Genomic DNA, 21,238 nt, shown 5'->3' with positions numbered 1-21,238 from the left:
TTCATTTGACATTTATAGTAATACTATATTTCTTATAGTATATTTTTTTAAAATAAGTACAATAAGTAAAAAAAAAATTTGTACATGTAAATATTTCTGTTAAATGTTTTATATACATATAAAATATTTGCATATATATCAATTATTATTATTAGATATTAAAATAACAGAAATAATAACTCAAAATATCCCAAAAAATATGTAAATAATTATATTATTATAACTATATTATTTTTAAAATATTTCTTATATTTTTATATTATAAGATATGTTATTTTATTTATTTAAGACATTAAAATGTTGTGGTATTAGCTTTAAAAAAAAATTATATATATATATATATATATATATATATATATATATATATATATATATATATATATATATATATATACACACACATATATACATTTCCTTACTGTTTAACTGATGCCACCTGGTGGACAAAACTGGACAAGCAGATTAAAAAAACAAAACTAAAAATGGAATGCTTTCATTATAGATCTGTGCATTTGATAATTAGTGTTATTTAATGTGGTCAAACAAAAACTCTAAATGAGAGGTTCATTCGCTGCTCTTGAATCAGAATATTTAAATTATACAGTGAAGAAAAGGTTCAAGAGATTTGACAACTTGATTCAATTTCTTTATACTACACTGAAAAAATGGTTTGAAGAGGATTCGTTGGATTTACTTTGTTTAAGTGTTTGTAAACTATTTATTTGGGCTGAATTTAAACAAACAAATTAAGTTGAATATTCTAAATTAAATTTGTTTAAATTCAACATATTTTTTTCAGTCTTATTAATTTTAATAGGCTAAACTGTTTAATTTATTTGCAGCTTTGTCTAATGTATTGACCTTTTCAACTCAATTTACAATGAAACAGCTCAACATGAACAATTTAGCAATTTGGATTTTTTTTATTTTTTTGAGGGAGGGGATGGGGGTTATAGGTATTCCTTACTTTAACATCCCAATGTTGGCAGGTATGTGAATCCTGTATTTTTACATCCCAATGTTGACAGGTGTGCATATCTCCTATTGTAAAGTGTTTTGAAATAATTGGAAAAATCTGTGAATTTATTTATTAATTATTTTTATTAACTCTTTTTTTATGACAGGACCTTGTGTTGTGGCCAAAAAGACTCTCTGTGAACTACGGGTTGGCTACAGCTCGCAAATATTTAAATAAACAATTGGTAAAAAAAAAACATGCTCTTTTGAGACACCTGGCGGCCAGTTTGTGAACTGTAATGAGATCCAGAGAAATCCTCTCAGGCATACGAGAACAGCAGTGAACTGTGCTTATTATTTTATTTTATATCATCGTATTTTATTGTATTCTGTTGTATTGTATTGTATTTTATTTATTTATTTATTTTTTATTATATTTAGAATATTTTTTTAGTTTGTATTGTATTTTATTAAATTTTATTTTATTGTATTGCATTGTACTTTATTATATTATATTATATTACATTATATTTCTATTGTATTTAATTGTATTTTATTATATTTATACTATTTTATTTTGTTTTATTTATTTTATTTTATTGTATTTTATTAAATTTTATATTATTTTATTTCTATTTTTTTTTCTATTTTCGTCTGCCAAATGACTAAATGTAAATGTATTTTATTTTATTATATTTTATATTATTTCTATTTTATTTTATTTGTATTTTATTATATTTTACATTATTTTATTTCTATTCTATTTTATTGTATTTTTTATATTTTATTTCTATTTTATTTTACTTTATTTCTATTTTATTTTGTATTTTATTATATTTTATATTATTGTATTTTATTTCTATTCTATTTTATTGTAAGTTTTATATTTTATTTTATTTCTATTTTATCATGATGAAGGTGTGAAGTGTGTGAAGGATATTCCATTTCAATGCGGATGTCGTCCAGTCGAGCGCGCAGATCTTCAGTGTCTTCATCAGCCTGCTCATCAAACACCTGCAGCTGCACCTTCAGCTCCTCGTTCTCGATGGCACGCACGTCCTACACAGAGACAGAGAGAGAGAGACAGACACACACACACAGACATTTATATGAGTAAATTAAAACAAACTGAAATGTTCAATACTGTGTGTTTTTTCCAGCTAGTGTTCAGCAGTTTACCTGTCCCAGTAATGTAAGGGGGATACAGTAAATCTGTAAGAGTAGATGTACTAATGAAGGTGTTGAGTGTGTTCAGTTCTCACCTTCAGCATGTCTCTGAGGCCCAGCCTGGAGAGCTCCGAGCGCAGGTGAATCCTGAAGTCCAGCTCCTCCACCCGACTGATCAGGGCATTGATCAGCTGCATACAGCCAGCCTATACACACACAAACACATGTACAAACACACAAACACAAACACACACACACACGTACAAACGCATGCACAACACACAAACACACACACATGCCAAAACAATCACACACACGGACAAGCACAAACATGCACAAACACGTGTATAAATGCGCACACACACACGTACAAACATGCACACACACACACACACACACACACACACACACACACACACACACACACACACACGCGCATGCAGAACAAACACAAACACACATGCACGAACAGACACACATACACACACACACAAACCAACAAACGCATGTACAAACACACACACACATACACACACACACACACAATAAACAAAAACACACATACACAAACAGAGACAAACACACACGTGCACACAGGTGCGGGCACACACACATACACACACACAAACCGACAAACAAACGTATGTACAAACACACACACACACATGCAGAACAAACAAACACACATGCACGAACAGAGACAAACACACACATGCACACAGGTGCGGGTGCACACACATACACACACACACACACACACACACACAAAAAACAACCGTATGTACAAACACACGCGCGCACACACACGCACACACACACACACACACACAACAAACAAAAACACACATGCACGAACAGAGACAAGCACACACGTGCACACAGGTGCGGACGCACACACATACACACACACAAACCGACGAACAAACGTATGTACAAACACAAACACACGCATGCGCGCACACACACACACACACACACACACACACGCAGAACAAACACAAACAAACAAACAAACAAACAAACCAATACACAAACACACACACGCAGAACAAACACAAACAAACAAACAAACAAACCAGTACACAAACACACACACACACACACACACACACACACAGAAAGAGTGAGTATGAGTGTCCTAAAGCAGTGTGTCGTGTTGCGTTCAGCAGTCAGTGTGTTTTACCTTGAGTGTGATGGAGTTCTTCTGCATGCCGGAGAGCAGCGGCTGAAACCTCTCGATGTCATGCTCTTCAGCCTGTTCAGTGATACACTCCAGAACACGCTCATGACTGAAACACACACACACACACACACACACACAACACTTCAGATCACACACTTTCACATCATTCCACTGGATTTTGAGGGCTGCTTTGCTTTCTTGCCGCCCCAAAGCGCACACACACAGCAGAGTATCCGAGATGTTCAGAGACTCACATGTTGTCAGGATGGTCCAGGATGCAGATGGCGGACAGCAGGCGCACCACATCCACCATCATGTGCTGGACGTCGGGATTGATGGAGCGGACGAGCAGAGGGATTCCTTCAGCAGACATCAGCATGGCTTTCAGACCGTGCTGAAACGGACACCAACACACTTTAACCCTAGTGTATTGTTCAGACTGACTCCTCTTTGGTTATGTTCGGGCTGTTTTTGTCCCATTGACCTCGATTATAAGGACATTTTTTGATTGCAAAGCCATGAAAGCAAATAACCTTGCATTCCCAGAAGCACACCGGGTAGGGTTATTGACCATTTTACGATCTCTATCCCTTATAGACACATTAATAATGTTCAGTATGAGCTCTGATCTGTGCTCACCTTGTTGTTCATAAACGCTTTAAGACATCGGATGATTTCATGTTGACATTTAACACCAATCCCACCATTCCTGAAAAAAGAAAGAGAGAGAAAGAAAGAGAGAGAAATTAGTGTGATGGAAATACTTTTATTATACTGTACGAAACACTCGCCAAGCTGCATATATGAAAGGTGAGTTCATATGAAAGAGTTACTTGCCAGTTTACAGGTAATTTTAAGTAATTCTAACAATGCTTGAGAACACAGCAAAGTTTGAACAATTATTAAATTGCAAATAAGGAGTTTTAATTATAAGATTGTGAGAATGAAAACACGTCTGTCCATAAGACATAATTAAATGAAGTTGATATAATTAATAAATAAATAAACAAATAAAATAAATAATATATATTAAATAAAATACATAATAAAAAGCTAATAATTATAAATAATATTAATAATAATAACAATAATATTAATAAAACATAATGAATAAAATAACTAAAACAAATATTATTATAATAATAAGTATTACTAATAATAATAATATTTAAATAAAATAAATAAAACAATTATTTAAAATACTATAAATAAAATAACAATAATAAAATATAAAAAGTAAAATAAATAACAAAAAATGTATAATTATTATTTATAATAATTCAAATATTAATAGTAAATATACCAATAAAAAGCTATAATATATGGATAATAAAAGCTATATAAATTATAATAAAAATAAAGTAAATAAATATTATAAATATAAAAAGGCAATAAATGATAAATAAAATACATTAAACAAATATAGAATAATTATAATTAATAATAATAATAATAATAATAATAATAATAATAATAATAATAATAATAATAATAATAATAATATTAATAAAATTACAAAATTAACAAGACACAATTTTTAAAAATAATAATAATAAAATTAATAATGATAAATATAAAAACAAATAAAATTAATTATAAATAAAACAAATATGATTAATGATAAATATGATAAATAATAATAAATATAACAGATATAATAAATAATTTAACACACATATATATATATATATATATATATATATATATATATATATATATATATATATATATATATATATATAATACTTATAATTAATAACAATTATATTGACATTTACAATAAATAAAATGATCAAAAATATAAATAATTAATAATAATAATAACAATATTTTAATCAAATATAATAAAAAAATACATAAACATATAATAATCATAATTAATAGCAATAATAAAATTAATAATAATAACAACAAAAACATTATTATTAAATAAAAAAATACAGATATAAAATAATTTTTCCTGGCATTTTTTTTTTTTTGTTTCACCAACACTGACTGCATCAGTGTACTCTACACAAACACACTAGAACAGATTTAAATTTATAAAGTTTGACATACAAAGGTTCTTCTCTCTCGTCTTGAAGTTTCCTGAGGAACTTTAGAAGCAAATCCAAACCATCTCCATCTCCAAAAGTCTGGACCCAACTGAGAAAACACACAGACAACCATCAGCTGAAGAAACATTTCTGTAACTGTGTGTGTGTGTGTGTGTGCGTGTGTGTGAAAGAGTATATGTTTGAGTTTTCAGGTTTGTGTTCGTTCATGTGCGAGTCTTGTGTGTGTGTGTCAGAGTCTCTGTGTGTTAGACTGAGTCTATGTTTGGTTTTGTGTCTGTGTGTGATTATGTGTGTGTTGTGTTTGTTTGTGTGTCTAACACCAATAGTGAGTCCAGTGAGTGTGTGTTTGTGTCTGATGGTGTTTTCTACTGACACCTGCAAAAATTCCAGTGTTTGTTTGAGAGTGTGTGAGTGTGTGTCTGACTGGGTTGTTGTTTATTGGCACAAGCAGTGATTCCAGTAAGTGTATATGTGTGTGTGTGTGTGTGTGTGTGTGTGTGTGTGTGTGTGTGTGTGTGTGTGTGTGTGTGTGTGTGTACCTAATAGGGTTATTGTTTAATGCATGCGTGTATGCATGTGTGTGTGTACCTGACAGGGTTGTTGTTTAAAGACACCCGCAGTGACTCCAGGCAGCTCAGTAACTGTGTGTCTTTTAGATCGGCCTTCAGCTCCTGGATGTAAACCAGTGCAGACTTGGAGCTCTCCTTCTGATTCTTACCCTGAAACACACACACACGGTACACACAGTACACACACACACATATATATTATATACTGTACCGTACTGTACCAGTCAGTGGAAACGAGCCATAAGGCACTAAGCCTTAGGGAGTAGGCCCTAATGAGTCTCCAGTATTTTATGTAACATAAGTGTGTGTGTGTGTGTGCACTCACAGCAGTGGAGGTGTGCAGATACTGAGACACCATCTCTCTCTTGATCATGATGTCTTTCTGTCTGAGCGGCCGCTGCTTCTCCTCATTTAGATTCATGTCCACCTGAAGACCCGCACATGCACGTGCACGCACACACGCACACACGCGCACACGCGCACACGCACACACACACACACACACACACACACAAATAAACCGTTAACACTCTAGAATAATCGTTCATTGGTTAATGTATTGACTAACATTTCACAAGGTATGAATAAGCTTGTAAAGTATTAATTAGTCATAGTTCAACATTAATTAATAATTATGTGCACACACATGCACATGCGCAAGAAAAAAAGCCACACATGCAGATACACACACAGATAGACATAAACACAAACACATATACACTGAACCATGAAAACAAACACAAGCACACAAACGAAGACAGGTACACTTAGACACACATACACTCAAACAAACACACAAGCACAAAAAAAACAAACACACATGCAAAGAAACACACACACACACACACACACACACACACAGACACAAACACAAGCATGCATGCACAAACACACATGCACAGAAACTCAGAAACCAACACACAGATACACAAGCGCACACACACACACAGGTACGCATGCACACAGACACACTCGCACAGATAAAAACAAATACACACACACACACACTCAGACACACAAACAAACACACATGTAAACAAACCCACGTGCATACACTTGCAGACAGACAGACATGCAGACACACACACACACACACACACACACACACACACACACACACACACACACACAGAGATGAACACACATTGAACGGCACACACACAGTCAGAGACAGAAACTCACATTTGCAAACAAAACAAACAGAGAGACAAACAAAGAAAAATACAAGCACACGCGCGCACACACGCACACACACACACACACACACACACACACACACACACACACACACACACACACACACACACACACACACAGACAAATATACATATAAAGACTCAGAAACAATCACACAGATACTAACACATGAAAGCAGACGCGCAAGCACACACAGACACACTCACACAGATAAAAACAAACACACACACACACACACACACACACACACACACACACACACACACACACACACACTCGGACACACAAACAAACACACATGTAAACAAACCCACATGTGCATATGCTGGCGCAGACAGACAGACATGCAGACACACACACACACACACATTGATGGGCACACACTCAGACAGACAGACAGACAGACAGACAGACACAAAGACAATACACACATGGACACTCTGAAACAAACAAACACAGAGACACACTCACACAAAAAAAGACAAATACACGCACACACTACGACACACAGGCACTCACAAATGTAAACGAGCCCATGTGCATACACAGGCAGACAAGCAGACATGCAAAACACACACACACACACTAAATGGACACAAACACACACATTAACAAGCACAGACACACACACACACTCAGAGATAGAAACCCACATGCAAACAAACACAGTAAACACACACAGACAATCAAATGAAGAAAAACACAAGCGCACACACACACATGCACAAAGACAAAAACACACACAGACACTCAGAAACAAACACACACATATTAACACATGAAAGCAAACACACAAGCGCACGCAGACACAGATAAAACAAACACACACACACAGACACAAACAAACACACAGGCAGTCAAACATGTAAACAAACCCACATGCGCATACACTGGTGCAGACAGACAGACATGCGGACACACACACACACACACACACACTGACCAGCATCTGCTCGAAGAGCTCCAGCACGTGCTCGTCTGACAGCTCGTGCAGTGAGGAACTCTGGGAAGGGATCTCGTACTGCGCAGCAGAAGAGTGTCTGTTCCCCATCGTGCTGGACTTCTCCTTCTCCTTCTTGGTCCGCATGCTGGTGAAGCGCTCCAGCTGACACAGGGTCAAAGGGCAAAGGTCAACACACACAACAGCAAACACACAGCACAAGAAGACTTGCACTGCAGCCCAAATGGCACACTACGTACAGCTGAAGTCAAATATTTCCCAAATGATGTTGAACAGATGCAGGAATTTCTCACAGTATTTCCTATAATATTTTTTCTTCTGGAGAAAGTCTGATTGGTTTTATTTCGGCTAGAATAAAAGCAGTTTTTAATTGTTTTAAAGCCATTTTCTTTTAATATTAGCCCCCTTCAGCAATATTAGTGTTGGATTGTCTCCAGAACAAACCACTGTTATACAATGACTTGCCTAATTACCCTAACTTTACCCTAATTACCCTAGTGAAGCCTTTAAATGTCACTTTAAGCTGAATACTAGTGTCTTGAAGAATATCTAGTCTAATATTCTGTACTGTCATCATGGCAAAGAGAAAATAAATCAGTTATTAGAGATGAGTTATTAAAACTATCATGTTATTATAACAATTATTAAAACTATATTATGTTAAAACTCTTATGTCTATTATGTAGTTTCAAACCTTCATGAGTTTCCCTCTTCTGTTAAACACAAAAGAAGATGTTTTGAAGAATGCAGGAAACCGGTAACCATTGACTTCAATAGTCGGAAAGTCAAATCCTGTGCAAGTCAATGGTTACAGGTTTCTAACATTTTTTAAACTCATTTTGTGTTCAAAAGAAAATAAACTCAAAAATGTTTGGAACCACAGGAGGGAGAGTAAATAGTGATCGCATTCTGATTTTTAGGGTGAACAATAACTTTAAGTTGCACGAGTATTTCTGCAATACCCAAAAATATGACATAGCATGGGTCAAAATGAGCAATCTTGGTCAACATATTAAAAAAATCATTCGAGCAAATTTAGGAAACATATCCAAAAACATGTTTTATTGTCAGATATAGACCACATTTCTGTTCCAGCAATTGAATTCTTTTCCTTTCCCAAGTTCAATTTAGAGAGTGTTGTGTGAAATAGGCCGGTGTTTCTCAACCACATTCCTGGAGGACCACATTTCCCATGTCTCCCTAACCAAACACGCCTGATTCAGATCATCAGCGGAGACTGAACAAGCTGTAATGGACAAAAGGAGACATCCAAAACATGCAGTGCTGGTGGTCCTCTAGGAACATGGTTGAGAAACACTGATATACACTGCACAATTGTAGTTTTTGTTAAGCCACATTATTATTGACTATTTAAAAATGTATTTAATTTTTTTCATTGTACGTCCTTAAGTTGATACCAACTATACTTAAAGTATAAATGTTTTTCGGCTTTCTGTTTTACAGCAATTCATAAATAAAATAAAGAAATCAGAAGTGATCACATGAAGCTACTTTGTGAATTTCCAAGTGTAAATAAACCAAAACTTTTATTATAATTATTTTAGACTTGAGATTTTTCCACTATTAACTTTTGTTTTACGGTTTAAACCCCTTATAAAAGTGAATTCTGCATTGGAGATCATCTTTAAACTAATATGTAAGATCATGCAATGCTTGAGTTTTTACCTTCAGCAAGTAATAAGTCATTATTACATGCATAAAGACTGTATTTTGAATTAATGCTGCAGCAATAGTTCCCTGTGGTTTTAAAAAATGGTGTTGAGAATTAATATTTTTAAGGTAATGCATTGAAGTTACCCTGTCAGTGTCTGACTCTGTTTCAGTGTGCAGTAAAACATTGTGGAGCGCTTCATTCTGAACACATGAACTCCACTGAACATTCAGCAATGGCAGCATGAACTGATCACGCATCTCATCTTTAACTGCTTTTATATTCTTATCTCAAGTGTGTCAATCAAGAGAACAAAAGACGTTTGAGGAAATTCCAGAACAATCTCTGAGGAATCTTGTCAAGTTGAGACGAGAGTAAAGCAGGAGAAACATCTGAGAGATTTACACCCCATTCACACGGGGCTTCAGCGTCAACGCTTGATTGAAGGCGTGTCTGAAGTTGGGGCTGACGCGATCGTCATAGCAGCGTCAGCCAATGAAATTCAGTCAGCAATAGGCCACTGTCTGAGCTGGTGTATTTGCATACAGCGATCTGATTGGCTGACGCTTCCGTCGGCGCTTGAAAAGTTGAGCAAGTCCCAACTTCTGCAGCAAGCAATGCCTCTGGAGCGGCGCCGACGGATCCACAATACAGTTCGACAACACCTGATGTCACCTATTCAAAGTGAATGGGAAGCGTTGACGCTGTTTCCCCATGTGAATGGGGCGTTACAATGAAGCCATGAATGAAGTTCTGGACTGTCAACAGCACAAATATTAACGGTCCACTGATAGATACAGAGATAAACAGAATTTTCCCTTTAATTCTGCATTTCTGCAAATAAATAACTTTTTTTTTTTTTTTGCAGAAATGTTTGTCTGTCAATATTGGAAATGCAAGAATTATACAATGAGCAGAAATCACACGTGTGTGAGTATGAATGTGTGTGAACAGTAAGTGCTGATGTCAGATCTGTTTCCTACTAAAGCACTGATCTGAGGTCAGCAGTGAACAGAGGGTGATGGCGAAGACAGACTGTGAATCTCACACACATTCTCTCTCACACACACACACACTTTATTTTGCTGTCTCACATTCACACACACACACACACACACACACACACACACACACACACACACACACACACACACACACACACAAAACACCCTTGCATTCTCTCTCTCACACATACGCATACATACACTTCTGTCGTTCCCCTTTCAAACACACACTAACACACTTGCACATGTTGAGGGTGAGGGTTAAAGTGCACGGCAGACAATGGTCGGTGAAGATGATGAAGACATGAGTGGCGAAATGTGTAGAGCGGTGAAAGGGACACGGTTAACGAAGTTAAACACACACACGCACGTATAAACCTACCTCATCTGGAATCAGCCGTTTGAGAGTCTGTACAGAAGCAGGAGATAGAAACATCACTACTAATACAAGCAGAGAGAGAAACACAATCCCAGCCCAGAAAAACACACAGCGGGAAGAAGAATAGGCAAGAGCTAAGATTGAAATAAATACAGAAAAAACTAAAAACATTCAGTAATTGAAAACCCAGTACATTTAAAACAAATAAAGCAAAAAGTAATCAATAAATTAAACATTTAGCAATTTCAAACACACTTAATTAAACATGCAAAAACAATAGATTTATTAAAAATATTGATTTAATAAAATACAATACAAATAAACCATTTAAAATTGACAATTTGAGAAAGAAAGAAAGAAAGAAAGAAAGAAAAAGAAAGAAAGAAAGAAAGAAAGAAAGAAAGAAAGAAAGAAAGAAAGAAAGAAAGAAAGAAAGAAAGAAAGAAAGAAAGAAAGAAAAAGAAAGAAAAAGAAAGAAAGAAAAAGAAAGAAAGAAAGAAAGAAAGAAAGAAAGAAAGAAAGAAAGAAAGAAAGAAAGAAAGAAAGAAAGAAAGAAGGAAGCTTTACTTAAGGTCTGACTGAGGAAAGCATCAAGGATGAAAACAAATGATCATTCAGTAAAGTTCGGATCCATTTCAAATCTACAATCATGTAATATATATATATATATATATATACACACACACACACACACATCTACACAATACAAGACAATAATTTAAAAAATTACTCTCATTTCCCAGGAAAGAAAGGTGCTGCTATTAAAGAGAGATGATTTGGGAGGAAATAACGGGAGGTAAATGAATGCAGCGCTAGCAGAGTCTGACCACACGAGGGCAGTACAGGTCAGCATACACACACACACACCGCATCAGAAAAACATTCACCTGCTGATGAACAAGCGTTTCTCTGGTGATCAAACAAACCAGTGCTGCTCCTCCAGATGATTCACCACACACAGATAATTATCTGACCTCACAAAACACACCTGACCTCTGCTGAGCAATGTGTGCATCATGTATTCAGAAACAAACGGAAATAAAGATAGAACTAAAATTTGTAATGCAAGAGTGCTTAATTATTTATAATAAAAGAGTGATAAGTTTAACTTAATGAAGCATGCTTATTTACACTACTGGTCATTTTATTTGCATTTAATAGTTTCCTGTTGTACACACAGCATGCAGTATGATATTACATACAACTACATGTACATTCTGATTCAGTCAAAGTAGTGTTCACAGTTTTGTAATAAAAAAAATCCTGCAAAAATTAAATGTAATTTAATAAAATGTAACTAATAAAATTTAAATTCAACAAAAAGTAAATAAAATGTAAAAAATGAATGAATAAATAAATAAATAAATAAATAAATAACATAATTAATTAATTAATTAATAAAATAAAACAGTCAATTTAAATAAAAAAAAAAATACAATGAATGTTCACTGAAAATTAACTAGCAATCAATCAAATTTCATAAACCAGGTAAACCAGAAAGAAACATTCTCTCCTTTTCCTTTGGCTTAGTCTCTGATTTTATCAGAGGTCACCACAGCGGAATGAAATGCTAAATATTCCAGCATATATATATATATATATATATATATATATATATATATATATATATATATATATATTTATATATTTTTTTTTTATAATTATTTTTTAGGGGTTTTCACCTTTATTGATAGGACAGCGGAGACATAGAGACAGGAAAGCGTGGGGAGCAGAGATAGGGGAAGGATCAGCAAAGGACCCCGAGCAAATATAAAAATAAATATATATATATATATATATATATATATATATAAATATATATATATATATATATATATATATATATATATATATATATATATATATATATATATATATATATATATATATATATATATATATATATATATATATATATATATATATATATATATATATATATATTCATATACATTAGGGGTGTCACGATTTCGATTTTTGATCGAAATCGATTGAAATTTAAGCTCAATTTCGATTATCGAATCAAAAAATAGAATCGTCGATGCTGCCACGCCCCCATGTCACGTCAGCTTGGCTTGCCAAGCGAGAAAAAACAGGCTTGTTGAAGTGTTTGTTGAACTGCAGAAGCAGGAGACCCGTCGACAGAGCTTAAACCCTCTCCTCTTTCAATGAAGTCGCCGGTGTGGAAGCATTTTGGATTTCCAGTGAGTTATGTTGAGAACATTCATGTTGTCGACAAAAAAACACAGTTTTGGAAGCTCTGCTATGTACGTATTATGTACGGTTCGTCCGATAGACAACACCGGCATCGCGATCCTCCGCCCGCCCCCGTTGCAAATCCACTGGCGAAAAGTACACACTCAGACCCTGTTTACACTGTCTTTGTTTTTAAATGGCATTTTAGAACGACAACGATCCACATCCACAGTGGCGTGTAGCATTTCTGAGCAGCCCTCCTTCCTCTCTACCTCTGAAAACGCACATCACGTGACCACACAGACACAGACGCACACACAGCCATGCGCTCGAGACAGCAGGTCCAGGCAGTCAGAGGACTGCTTCAATCTTTCACTCACTTGTACTTAGTCATTTTAGCGAACACCTCAGATACTGTTGGCTGGTTCCTGTTGGTTGTGCGTCTTTTTTCCCGACGCCATTATAACGACACAGATCACTGCCTATTCACGAGTCCCGCAGAAAAAGTGATTGACAGGTGGTAATTATGTGTGTATCTTGCCTTTATTCATTTACTGTATGATTTGTTTATGGGTAAAACAAAGACCATGCAGGTCAGGTAGTTTAAACTGTAGGCTACAAATAATTAATTAGTCATTAATTAATTATTCATAATCGAAAATCGAATCGAATCGTGCCTTTAGAATTGAAAATGTAATCGAATCGAGGATTTGGAGGATCGTGACACCCTTAATATACATATATATACATATATACATAATCCACAAAGTTGAAACTATGGCACAAACATCAGAAAAATCTATTTGCTCAATTACTCACAGAGACACACACACACATTCAATGAAAAGTTCATTCTTTACAGCTAAACCCACACTAAAATAGACACACCCAAACACACCATATAAAGACCAGTTACACACACTGCGGCCACAATGTAATCACACAGGAAGCATTAATGTTTTCATGCCCTCATGAGTCAATTATCATCATCTGCAGGATTCAGAGGGACGCTTCACACACATCCAAAGTTCAAGCTGAATATCAACCACAACAAGGGCCTTCATGATTATGACATTCGGTCTAAAACGCATTACATACTGTACATGCAACACACAATATTAAAAACATTTAAACTTTAGGAAGATAGGCTAATTGTCCTGACCCTACCCCTAACCTTAACCCTCATAAGTCACTGGCATTGCTAGTGTTTGAAGATGCTGTACAAATGCAATTTACACTCAGTCGGTCACTCTCTCCAATGTGAAAGTAAAATAGTAGAAACACACCTGTGCTCGGAAGATGTGTGTCAGTATTTTGGTTTATGGATGTGCAGTGGATGGGAAGGTTTTGTAAATTTCCAGGAAACCAGTTTCTCTCTCTTCTCACACACACACACTTTAAATATATTCCTAAAATAACCATTAATCATCAGTATTCAAATTTGAACATATTTTCAATGAGTAACAAACAAACCACATAAACACACAAGTGCAAATGCAAACTCTACAGGTGTGTGTGTGTGTGTGTGCGTGTGTGTGTAAGCACCAGTATTTCTGATTTCCTTCTAAAAATAGACACAGATATGAAGTCACTATGAACATTCCTTCATGTGTGTGTGTGTGTGTGTGTGTGTGTGTGTGTGTGTGTGTGTGTGTGTGTGTGTGTGGTCATTTCTGTCAGCTTGGTTTCCATGGAGACAAATGTCCATTTCTTTTTTTCAAGCTGAAGCTTTTATGTATGTGTGTGTGTGTGTGTGTGTGTGTGTGTGTGTGTGTGTGTGTGTGTGTATGAATGTTGAAGTGATGTCATAATATGGGCCACACCAGACACACCCGTTAAAGTGTGACAAACCACTTCCTGCACAGTAAGCGCTCGGAGGAAGTGTCACAAAGAAAGACACACATGCAAAAGCGGTTGCACACACACACACACACACACACACAATTGTTTCAGTCTATATAAGGCACAAAACAGCAGCATAATATCATTTAATAGGTCAGAGAGTTCAATGTGTTGTTGTTTGTGTTTAATATGATCCTCTATAAAACCCATACAGCACAATAACAGCCAGAAACATAATAAATATGTCAAATTATATGAATAAAGTCACGTTTAGAGTCATTAATAATGTTTATTCATTCATTCATTTTCTGCTTAGTCCCTTTATTAATCTGGGGTTGCCACGGCAGAATGAACCGCCAACTTATCCAGCATATGTTTTACAAAGTGGATGCCCTTCCAGCCACAATCCAGCACTGGGAGTATGAGTGTGTGTGGATGTTTCCCAGAGATTGGTTGCGGCTGGAAGGGCATCAATTGTGTAAAAACTTGCTGGATAAGTTGGCGGTTCATTCCGCTGTGGCGACCCTAGATTAATAAAGGGACTAACCCGACAAGAAAATGAAAGAATGAATGTTAATATCACTACAATAACTATTACAGACCGTCGTGTTAAATTTTCGTCGCGTTATGTGACAGGATAGTCTACACACACAGGTTTTTTTTCTCTTATACGACGTGCGGTATCAAACATTTCACCCTCATTAAACACACTGTCTTTCTCCCCTGCTTCTGTGTGTTTGTTTTGCCTCAGTGAAAATCAGCACATGCCCAAATGGAAACTCCCATTTTTATCCAAATCCTTCCCTCTTTCCCTCCCCTGACACTCCCACCTAAACAGAGCTAGACACACCCACTTTCCTGACTTTTTCCAATCTAGAGGTGTGAAAACACCCTGCTGAAACGGGGGGTATAATAATCATTGAGATGATATTATATTGTCATTCTGACATTATATAAGTGGTATAAAATGGTCTTAAAATGACAATAATATGATTTATGGCAATATATTTTGGTGCAATATGTCCTACAACAAAAAACAAATATGATGACAGGCTTAAAGATGATGTAATACAGGCATAAATACATATAAATATAGAAATTTATCTAAATATTAAAAACATCCAAAGGATTTAATATTCTGACGACCGTTAAACACACCATAACTTGCTCTTCTGACTGACACCTTCAGAATAAATGTACAGTAGCCAGTGTGTGTGTGTGTGTGTGTGTCTGCACAAGTCAACAGGAAGTCATTTAAGCTACACGAGTCTGCTTCCTGTGAGCGCACTCTGCTCTCGGTGACATGCTCTCAGTGCTAACGCATGGCTGGACGCAGAGGAACAGTTAAACGCATGAATGAGCACCTGCTGCACACACACACACTCACACAATAGATGACCCTCGCAGATCAGCTTCTGATGAGCGGGCTGCATTCATTTTCACAATAACACAAACTCATTCCTTCACAACTAAACAAACAAAACTTCCTGTCTCCACCCTGGCCGACCGTAACTCTGTCTGGGAGGCTGTAATGAGGTTACCAGGACAACAGACGCTGTGGATGCAACAATGCATCATCTGATAGCAACAGAAGCTTATTTTGGATGCAAAATAAGCAATAAAGTGCTGCAATAAATTCAACAAACAACATGAAAACAAGACTATATCAGCACTGAGCTCGTCTTGGCATATAGATGGAATTAAAATACAACTTTAAAAGTAATCAACGCAAAAATAGATAAATATAATGTATAATGTTTAATTATGTTTAATAATATAAAGTAAAATTATTAAAATATTATTAAAATACAAGCTATGGGAAAAAAAAACACTTGACAATTGTCTGTTTCTCTGGATTAACAATTTATAGTTGCTTTGGATATAAAATTAATAAAAATGTAAATTTAATAATTAATAAAAATTCATTTGTAAACTAATAAGGACATTTATTTCCAAATTCCAAATGAAAATGTTGTTGAACAGCATTTTTGTGTTGCATAAAAATACCAAAATGGTGTCATGTTTTCACGTTTATAATGATTTTTTAGACAACACAATATCAATGTTTTAACAATAGAGAAGTTAGATATCAAAAATCACATCAATTGGAAACATTTGGTATACTTTGACCAATTGTGATTTAAAAAAACAAGCGTTTTATTCAATTGCTATGTTACTATATATACTCTTTTATTATTATTATATTACATTTAATTAAATTTGTTAAGTGTTATGTTTAATTTAGTTTTTTTTTCAATAATATATATTTAATTTTATTTTCTAATTGTTATATTTTATTTTATTTTATATCTAAATAATAATTTTATTTTTATTATTATATTTTATTTATTTAATTCTTATATTTTATTTTTTAATTATTATATTTTTGTTACATTTTTTTTTAAAAAAGTATTTTATTTATTTATTTATTATATTATATTATTTTAAAATAAAATTTTTACATAAATTAATACATTTGGTATATTTTGAGCAATTGTCATTTTCTTTAAAAAAAAAAACTAGTTTTTTTACTTAATTTTTTTGTTATTTCATTTATTTATAATAATACAAAAATTATTATTGAATAAATTGTTAATAATTATATTTATTATATTATTAAATATATTAATAATATTATTAAATATATTATTATATTTATATTTTTTAATTATTTTATTTGACCATTACTATTTTGATTGTTTTATTTTATTATTAAGTATTTTATTTCAGTTAATTTTTTAATTTTTATTTTTTAATTTTATTTTTTAATCATTATGTTTTGTAAAAAAAAACAAAAAATCTATTTTTTGTGTACTTAAGTATAATAAGTTCAAATAAATGACATTAACAAAACATTTAGCTCTGGAAACTTACTGAAATGTAACCAGTTTAAAGGGGTTTTATACATTAATACTTTCCTATCCTTTTTATTTGCTCAAATCAGTTTATAGCTTCAGCTTTAGATGAACAGTAATAATAACCCTGCCGCAAACAAGCTGAGAACATTAGAAAGGACTAAAATAGCAAGAGAAAATGAGTTTGATAAGATAAGGAATAAAATTAGTGTAAGTTTCCCTTGGCTAAAAGTGACAGGAAAAGGAAGTGATGTCAGAAGCACATAATTCAATAGTGACCACATAATGCCCAGCATCTCTCCAAAACAAACACACAGTGAGTCACATGAGTGTGTTTGTGTGAAACAGCCATGAAAACAAGGGTATTTTACAGTAAACAATCCCGACCCACAGTTACAAGATCCTGAATGCATGTAAAATATATACAGATTTAGGAGAAAACAGCCTTCACATTCTCTGCTGATCTAGACTGAAAACATTTCCCTCACAGTGTTGACTCTGTAAGTTTCCTGGAGCTTCAGCAAACACACTCTGAGACACATGATCCGATGTGTGTGTTTGTGTTAAACTCATCTCAGTGACAGTAGACGACAGAAATATTATGCCTTCAGACCATCAGGCATTTCACAATGACTGACACACACACACACACACACACACACACACACACACACACACACACACACACACACACACACACACGGTTTTTGTTCACACTTGTGAGAAGTGCTGTTCTTCACGCCACATTTGTCTGTTTGCTAGTAGGGTGACAGTATTTGAGTACTGTATTTATCATAAAACACACTGCAGGAAAGCCCTATGGTGCAGTAATGATGTTCTACAACTTCATTTCAAACACATTAATAGCTCCACTCACCGGCCACTTTATTAGGTACACCTTCCTAGTACCGGGTTGGACAAACTTTTGCCTTAAGAAGTAGCCATCAGAAGATGGAGACACTGTGCTCATTAATGGATGGACATGGTCAGCAGCAATACTCAGGCAGGCTGTGGCGTTGATGCTCATTTGGTGCTAATGGACCCAAAGTGTGCCAAGAAAATATTCCCCACACCATTACACCACCACCAGCAGCCTGAACCACTGATACAAGGCAGGATGATCCATGCTTTCATGTTGTTGAGGCCAAATTCTGACCCGATCATCTGTGTCAGCAGAAATGGAGACTCATCAGAGCAGGCAACGCTTCTCCAATCTTCTATTGTCCAGTTTTGGTGAGTCTGTGTGAATTGTAGCCTCAGTTTCCTGTTCTTAGCTGACAGGAGCGGCACCCGGTGTGCTCTTCTGCTGCTGTAGCCCATCCGCCTCAAGGTTGGACGTGTTGTGTGTTCAGAGATGCTCTTCTGCAGACCTCGGTTGTAACGAGTGCTTATTTGAGTTACTGTTGCCTTTCTATCAGCTGGAACCAGTCTGGCCATTCTCCTTTGACCTCTGGCATCAACAAGGCATTTGCACCCACAAAACTGCCGCTCACTGGATATTTCCTCTTTTTCATACTATTCTCTGTAAAGCCTAAAGATGGTTGTGCGCGAGTAAACCCAATAGATCCGCAGTTTCTGAAATACTCAGAGCAGCCGTCTGGCACCAACAACCATGCCACGTTCAAAGTCTCTTAAATCCCCTTTCTTCCCCATTCTATTTGAACTGCAGCAGATCGTCTTGACCATGTCTACCTGTCTAAACGCATTGAGCTGCTGTCATGTGATTGGCTGGTTAAAAAGTTGCAATAACATGCAGTTGCACAGGTGTACCTAATAAAGTGGCCGGTGAGTGTATAATCAGTAGCATAAAATTATTTCAAAATGCAACTTATCGCAACAATATCTGTGACAATGTATCACACAGTAAAAACCCCTTATTGTGACATGCCTATGAAAGCTTTGTTAAAAATGATAATGAATATTTGTTGACTCCAACTCATGCGACAGTCGGAAAAACACTAAATGAATCGAATCATTTGCAAAGAAAATTACAGAACAAAAAAATAAATAAAATACAAAAGCAAAGGACGGTAATGCTAATTATATAAGTGCATATTCCATTAAAAAATATATAAGTGACCAATGAAAAGTTGCTAAACATGTTGATATGTTGTGTTGAGCATTTCTTGTCATTTTTTACGCATCTTAAAGATCTACTTTTTATTAGTAGCCTATTAACTTGTAGAGTCGATAAGAACTAGTTAAAAATTATAGTTTTAGCTTCTTCAAATGAGCCTTTCCAGGACTAAAACACACACACACACACACACACACACACACTTAATATTCAGTCTGTGTTTGCAAGCTTGTGAGTGTTTGTCATCAAGATGGAATCTGTGGGGTTAGAACTCACACAGAAAGTCATTCAAAGAGTCTGTTTGTGCATGTATGTGTGTGTGTGTGTGTGTGTGTGTGTGTGTGCGTTCACAAAGGTCACACTAGCCTCCATTAATCAGAGTTTGATTCCCATTCAGAGAGTCAAACACAAATTAAACTCTTCAGACAGTCCAAACAGCCAAACAAGCACAGGAATTAACCGCAGACGTTCACACACTCCACCTAATACACCTGTCGGTGAGTGTGTGCGTGAGTGTATCTGAGAGATTAGACCGATTAATCTGTTTGTTAATGAGAGGTTGCAGGTCAAAGTGAATTTAACATCGGCCAAAGAGACGAGCCAATAAACATTTCATTCAGCATGGAAGAGCTGCAAAATACATCGCTAATTTATCAATAAAGCAATAACAGTGCTGGATCACTGGATATCATTATTGCAGTATACAGATCTTAATTTAAAGGGAGGCCGTAACATTTTCTGCTAGTTATGGTGTAAAATATGCAGCAGTAAAATAAACGATCATAGAAGATTACTGTCAAAGGAGAGCGAGGTATGACAGCACTTCACAGCACTCATTATGAACAACATTCATTTCATTACAAACTTGCATGATTGACTAATTGCTGAACCACAATTCACACACACACACACAGACAAAATATTCTCACACAAACACACACACACAAATCTGTGCACCTGCGTCTGAACCTCATCTAATCCACTGACTCACAGACTATTTAAGTACAACTCTCTCTCTCTCTCTCGCGCTCTCTCTCACACACACATACACACACAAGCAGCCTGATTTAATCCATTTAGCCTGAACCGAGTGCATTCCACTGACCAGACAAACACACACAC

At 35.2% G+C, this 21,238-nt stretch overlaps 1 protein-coding gene across 3 annotated transcripts in view; it reads right to left on the bottom strand.

The window, feature by feature from the left end:
- diaph1 (diaphanous related formin 1) overlaps positions 1–21,238 on the bottom strand; it is a 173,759-nt gene that overhangs the window by 134,101 nt on the left and 18,420 nt on the right. For 2 of the 3 annotated variants that reach the window (XM_087281047.1, XM_087281048.1), the window contains exons 2-10: positions 8,074–8,235; positions 6,259–6,360; positions 5,953–6,083; positions 5,366–5,452; positions 3,947–4,016; positions 3,562–3,701; positions 3,308–3,413; positions 2,220–2,330; positions 1,898–2,016 (exon numbers count right to left, since the gene is read on the bottom strand). In XM_087281047.1, coding sequence (XP_087137173.1) covers positions 1,898–2,016; positions 2,220–2,330; positions 3,308–3,413; positions 3,562–3,701; positions 3,947–4,016; positions 5,366–5,452; positions 5,953–6,083; positions 6,259–6,360; positions 8,074–8,235 — 1,028 coding nt within the window. Of the gene's footprint in view, positions 1–1,897; positions 2,017–2,219; positions 2,331–3,307; positions 3,414–3,561; positions 3,702–3,946; positions 4,017–5,365; positions 5,453–5,952; positions 6,084–6,258; positions 6,361–8,073; positions 8,236–11,149; positions 11,177–21,238 lie in introns of all 3 variants that reach the window. The other variant, XM_087281049.1, reaches the window with a different exon arrangement.

The sequence above is a fragment of the Danio rerio genome, chromosome 14 (assembly GCF_052040795.2).
Source record: "Danio rerio strain M-AB ecotype USA chromosome 14, GRCz13ab, whole genome shotgun sequence".
In the NCBI taxonomy this organism is placed as follows: domain Eukaryota; kingdom Metazoa; phylum Chordata; class Actinopteri; order Cypriniformes; family Danionidae; genus Danio; species Danio rerio.
This window is presented reverse-complemented; position numbering and strand designations above follow the sequence as displayed.